This window comes from Barbus barbus (genome assembly GCF_936440315.1).
Source record: "Barbus barbus genome assembly, chromosome: 24".
NCBI classification, from domain to species: Eukaryota; Metazoa; Chordata; class Actinopteri; order Cypriniformes; family Cyprinidae; genus Barbus; species Barbus barbus.
In genome coordinates, this window is record NC_136752.1 from 29,026,110 (window position 1) to 29,032,471 (window position 6,362).

A 6,362-nucleotide genomic window follows, 5' to 3' on the forward strand; every position below is an offset into this window, starting at 1 on the left:
GCAAGATATAAACTCGTAATTGAGAAAAGTCAGAATTGCAAGACAAAAAACTGATTTAGAGAAAAGTTAGAATCCAAGATATGAAGTCACAATCCTGAAAAAAGTCAGAATTGCAAGATATATACTCTCAATACATAGAAAAAAGTTAGAATTTTGAGTTAAAAAGTCGCAATTAACTTGTTACTTTAGTAACGGAGTTCCGATCTCACAATTCTGAGAAAAACTCAGAGAAAAACTCAGAATTGTGAGTTTGTAAAGACTGAATTATAAAGTCATAAAGTCTAAATTATGAGATAAAATTATAATTTAGGATAAAAAGTCAGAATTACGAGTTTATATCTCATAAAGAAGACTTGTTTTTATGCCTCGTGATTCTGTTAAAAGTTGCAATTGCTTTTGAAAAACATTTTTTGATCCTGTGGGGGAAACAAGCTTCCATATTCATGGCACACGAGTACAATATGTGCACAAATTGTTTAGTAAACACTAATTCTTCTCATTCGTAGGAATGGTTTTTAAGCGCAACAAATGCGTTTCATGAATGAAGTTCACCGTTAGTGGGCAACTCACTATGTTCAGGTTTTTTTAATCTGTCTGTTTTGCACTAAAACTAGAAAAGCAATCACGAGTCGGCCATATGAATCTGAACGTGTGTGAAACCACGACTAGACAGATGATGGCTGTAAAAATAAATAACAAAAACAACAGCACAACTTAATGGTCTGCTCTTAACCCTTGTGCGTCAATTTAAAAAGTTACATAGAGGTCTTTAGAAGACAAAAATGTAAACTAAATAAATTAAAACAATATTATATACTAATATTGTTTTTCCCGCTGTCACTGACATAGATCTTGTCTTGATCAAAACTACCAAAAATGAAGTAATTTTCATGATGTTAACCCTTTAAATGCTAGTTTGATTATATAATGCCACTGTTGTTTTTAATGAAAGATTAAATTAATTATTATTTTTTTAATATACAGTCTTGGATATGTCAGTGATTAGCAAAAACATTGATGTTGATGCATTATTTTGTGCAGTGTTAAAAAAAATTATAAATATAATTCAATTTCAATTTTTTTTAAGCAGAAAATCAGGTGGAAAATCGTAAGAAATTATAGAATTTTAAAAATAGTAAAGAATGCATGATTTTATGCTTAAATAGCACTGTGATTAAATATTGCAGTTTTAATGGGTTTCAATTGGGACATTTTATTCAATGAGGTCCTGAGTGCAACTATTTTTGTACCTATATAAAATAAGATTTATGAAAGGAAATGAGGATGAAATATTAAGATTCTAATAAAAATTACACTGTTTGCATTAACACACTCAAAATGATAAAAAAATAGAAAAAAAACATGAAAAAGACTAAAAGTCATTATGGACGTACAAGGGTTAACATGCAAACATTAACAAACTACAGTTACAGGGGTGAAACCTGTCAGGAAAGTCTTGGGACACATTTCACATCAAAATCAAAAGAAATACAATGTAGATGAAAAAAAAAAGATATTTAGCATCAACCCTTTTTTTAGATTTTAAATGCTAATAAGTAAAAATATCATTGTATTAAAGTAATGAGAATTTAATGACAATCATTAGAGTAATAAAAACAAAAAGTATAACATGCAGATGCATTACAATAATAAGATTTTTTTATTGCATTGTGTTAATGAGATTTGGCAGGAGGGGAGAAAATGAAAATAATGTCACAGTGCAGAAACAGGCTTCATTTTATGAATTTATTTTTACTTTTGGTTTGAAATGTGACCCGGGCTGACTTGTTTCATAAATGTGAACTCTGGCTGACGTGGAGAACGACCGCTAGAAGGGCTGCTGATTGTTTTCATGTATATTTAGCAATTACTATTAATGTGTAGAGTAGCAGTGGAGTAACTTGAACATCACAGAGCTCCTGTTTATCCTCAAACTACTGAATAAGAAACCTAATTAAGAACAAAACAGTCTCTAACCGTATACCAGGATGTTAATGAACAAACAGTGATTGCAGGTATTGTGTGTGTGTTTATACAGGATTCTGGGATATATATATATCTCTGAATATAAGTTGTAATTTCACTTCCTAATGGCAGGTGTAATAGTGAATAATCAGAAATAAGCACAGAATCAATATTCACCTTTTCTGTAAACATTAAAGCACTGCATAATGCTTCAAATACTGATTAAAGCACATCGTAAGAGCACATGTGAGTCAATCTCACAAAATAAACAATTCCAGGTCATATTTCACCCCAAAAATGACAAAAATAAATGACCAAGTATATTTTTCTTAAAGAAAATTAAGCCTATTTTTAGGACTACAAATATTATTTTAATGTGAAAAAAAATTATTTACATTTGTCAAGCACCCTTGTAGGTATGCATTACAAGACAAAACCAAAAAATTATAAATAAAATGTGTCATGATGCAATGAAATCTTAAGTATTTAAAAAATAAAAAATTCATTTTGGATTTGGCATGAAACATGACCTGGACACGCATTAATGAGATGCGCTCAAACGCAGGAGACTGAAACATTGTAAAGCATCTGTGTATTTTTCTGTATTTGACGTGTCATTTTGACGATTAGGATTAAAGGAGAATTTCATACATGTTAATAGTCCATTTGAAGACATTGCATTTGTAAATAAATACCGATTTTAATACAGTATATTTTGTTGCTCATATTTTAATAACAGGGTTTTATGGAAGCTTGTTTCTGCTACGGAATAAAAACAGCGACTTTCTCACAATTATTAGTTAGTTATAAACTCGCAGTTGTTTATATTATGAGATTATATCTCACAATTCTGATGGAATAAAAAAAATATTTTGAATTGTAAAAAAAGTTAATTTTTTTATCTTACAATTCTGATTTTTTTCTTGCAATCGTAACTTTTAGCTAATAAAGTTTTCATTATTTTTTTATTAATTTTGACATCTCAGCAATCAGACTCTTTTTTTGCAATTGTCACTTCATATTTAAAAAAAGTTAATTTTTAATCTTACAATACATTTTTTTTTCTTGCAATTGTAACATAGCTAATATTTTTTTTCAGCTTTATTGTTCTATTAATTTTGAATTTTACTTCACTTCATAATCATATCTTGTAATTCTGACTTTTCTCTCAGAATTGTGAGATAAAAAATACATGTACCTTTTTTATTTTATATCCTATGGCAGAAACAAGCTTGCAGAGTTTCTACACCTTCTGAACAATATGTCTTTTGTGAATACTCACACATAGCAATTTTTTCTATTACAGAATAGTATTGCATAAACGTTTAAGGATTGTAATATAATAATTATTTCCCATGACTTCAAGGACTGGAAATTGACCGTTTGTCTTTGCTATAACCTTCATGAATTTGGCTCATAACTGGATACGTACCACACAAAATAATAGTGTTACAACTGAATACTTTTTGCTTTAGATTTATTGAGCTATGTACAAAAAAAACCCAAAAAGGTAAAACAGAAAATGTTTAAAACTTGTCATGATGAAGCTCCATCTCCTTTTTGATTCTGTTCTCCACCAGCAGCGCTAGATTTGAGTCCGTCACGGGTAAATTGTAGCTTACAAATACCTGTTTCTTTGTCTTCTTTGCTGAAAAGAAAGAGAAAAATAAATGCACTTAACTAGGTGAACACTAGGTTTGTCAACATCCAGTTTTTTAAGCAGCTCTGGCACAGTTTTGTTGTAAACATTCGGATTTGATGACAACGATGGTCTGATCAGTTAAAGCAGGTCTTACTGAGTCTCTGTGCAAGAGAGCTTGGTGTCGTGTCTGACGTGTCTCCCAGAACCAGAGTGGACAGAGGCACTGAATCCTGGGAAAAAAAACAACAAACACAAAATATGAGCTGCAGGAAACACTTACTTTCATTTGTGAACCTTCAGCTTTAATATAGAACTAATCCAAGAGATTATATTATCATAATGTGCATTTTAAATCAATGACGGTAACAAAATGATTGCTAACAAGACAAAAAAAATGTATTGCTTTAAATTAAAATGAAGTAGGGACTTCCAGCAACTCGTGTTATTGTAAAAAAAAAATTAAAAAAAATAATAATAATAATAATAAAGCTATCAAAAAAATTTTTGTTAATTGAAATAAAGCTGAAATAAAATATTAATATTTTATTTTTTTAAAAAATCACTAAAATACGTAAGTTGAAGTATTAAAATGACCAAAACTGAAATAGAAATAATTTAAAGCGAAACAGAAATACTAAATTTGTGTAGTTAACTAAAACTATTGATTTGTTAACTGAAATAAAGCTAAAACTAATTATAAATATTACATTAAAAACTTGAAACAATTAGAAATGTTGCCTTGGCAAAAAAAAAAAAAAAGAATTATATTAGATTTCTAATGCAATTAAGTATTAAATTATATTTAATATGAAACATTATGTAATGTAAAAAGCAAAAAGTAATGTACTTTTTTATTATTTTATTAATCCACGATTTAAAACATGAATTAAAGTTTTAAATTTGCCTTTTTATTTATATACATTTAAATGTATTGATTTATTAAACTACATATAAAAACACGAATTAAATAAACATCTTTAAATATGACAGTTAATTTAAGTGATTTATTTACATACATTATGTTCGAATTATTAAATTAATAAATTGATACTTATACAATATTATGCTTTGGGATGTTGTGAAGTAAAGTAAAACACTCTGATACAGACACTTGAAAAATGTAATCTGTCTACCTCTGATAATAAAATGAATAACACTTAAAAAATAATTTAATTAATTTCTAAATCAATTAATTAAAAGAAATTGAAAATACAATAATGAAAGCTAATTCAAAATCTTAATATACAATAATAAATAAATAAATAATAATCAACAAGTAATAAACAAAAACAAACAATAAACAAACCACTGATTCATCAGAAGTTTACCATACACTATCAACAACATACCAAACTAACCAAAAAGTACCATGTTACTACATGTAAACACAGTATATACGAGTATGATTATGATGTGAATTATATATATATATATGCAGGACTCACATATTTACTGTTGAGGGCCAGGGCCAGACTGGACAGAACCGGGCTAGACCCGATCCAGAGGAAAAACCCGCCGCTCAGCTTCATCACATGGAAATGAACGAGCTGCTCCAGAATCTTCTCCGAGAAATCATGGACCGTGATGGGCTCCACGGGCACCTGAGCACCGCAGTCACCGGTCAGCACAGTGTCCATCCCGATACACAGCTTCACACACCGGTCAGTGAACGCAGAAACCTCGAAATGAAAGTAAAAACACGCATCTCTTCCTGACTTCCGCTCGCTGAGAGACTGCAGCGCCACCATCCGGTCTGGCGCGAGAGCGACCTCAACAACACAGTGATGGGTTTATTTGAATTGAAAAACACTACAGTTTTCTCAGCCGCTTTGGTGCATTTCCCAGATCAGAAATTACGTTTTTTCAATCTCCTCATTATCTAGTCTCTTGTGCACATCATAAAAGCAGTTTCTCATTCTTTTGAACAAGTTGCGATTGCTTTGGTGCATTCATGCAAATGATTAAGTACATTTGTCATTTTCAATAGCTAATATCATAGTTCTCTGTGCCCCTCTAAACATCTAGTCATTAGTTCATCGTATAAGTCATTAAATGCAAAATGGTTGATCTAGTTTCATATTTTCTAGACATCTCTATTAGACTTTTTGTAAATTTGCCATGAATTGTGCAAGTGAATCTTGTCTTTCACTAATGAAGAGAATATAGATCAACCAATTATAAACCAGTTCTCTGAAATAGCTCAAAGGTGCATCTCGTGAACCTTCAAAGACTAAGCATTTGGACTATCTTGTTTGTGAACAATGACACACGGACCTTTCATTCTGATGGCTTTTGAGAGATGAGCTAAAGATTTTGAGTAAGTTACAGGCTTTTGCAGGAAATCCATTGTGTGGTGCTGTTTGTACGAATTGTTTTGAGAAATGCACATACTTCTTTGCAAATATTAAGGATGATTCGAGAAATGCACCAAAGTGACTGAGAAAAACTGTAATTGAATAAACAATACAGTTTTCTCAGTCGCTTTGGTGCATGTCTCTAATCTTTATTCTTAATATTTGCAAAGAAATATGTGCATTTCTCAAAACAATTCGTACAAACAGCACCACACAATGGATTACTTGCAAAAGCCTGTAACTTACTCAAAATCTTTAGCTCATCTCTCAAAAGTAAGTATTTATGTCAATGAACATATCAATGCCATCTTAATGTTTAGGCATATAATGATATTCTAGGGTGTTGTGTCTCTAATTTTATAGCAACATGTAACGGAATGAACAGAGGAAGCATGTGGATC

At 30.5% G+C, this 6,362-nt stretch overlaps 1 protein-coding gene across 1 annotated transcript; it reads right to left on the bottom strand.

Moving 5' to 3' along the window:
• Nucleotides 1–2,969: 2,969 nt before the first annotated feature.
• LOC306843762 (proteasome assembly chaperone 4-like) lies at nt 2,970–5,314 on the bottom strand. Its single transcript, XM_079375416.1, has 3 exons — nt 5,053–5,314; nt 3,762–3,837; nt 2,970–3,613 (listed from the first exon to the last, which is right to left on the bottom strand). The coding sequence occupies exons 1-3, from the start codon at nt 5,242–5,244 to the stop codon at nt 3,492–3,494; spliced, it is 390 nt and encodes a 129-aa protein (XP_079231542.1). The 5' UTR covers nt 5,245–5,314; the 3' UTR covers nt 2,970–3,491.
• Nucleotides 5,315–6,362: the final 1,048 nt, after the last annotated feature.

Coding starts and splice junctions, on each gene's coding strand:
- LOC306843762 (XM_079375416.1), bottom strand. CDS start 5,244: ATGGACACTGTGCTGACCGGTGACTGCGGTGCTCAGGTGCCCGTGGAG. Junction 3,838..5,052: donor TGGCCCTCAACAGTAAATAT/GTGAGTCCTGCA, acceptor TTTTTTTCCCAG/GATTCAGTGCCTCTGTCCAC. Junction 3,614..3,761: donor CTCTCTTGCACAGAGACTCA/GTAAGACCTGCT, acceptor CTTTCTTTTCAG/CAAAGAAGACAAAGAAACAG.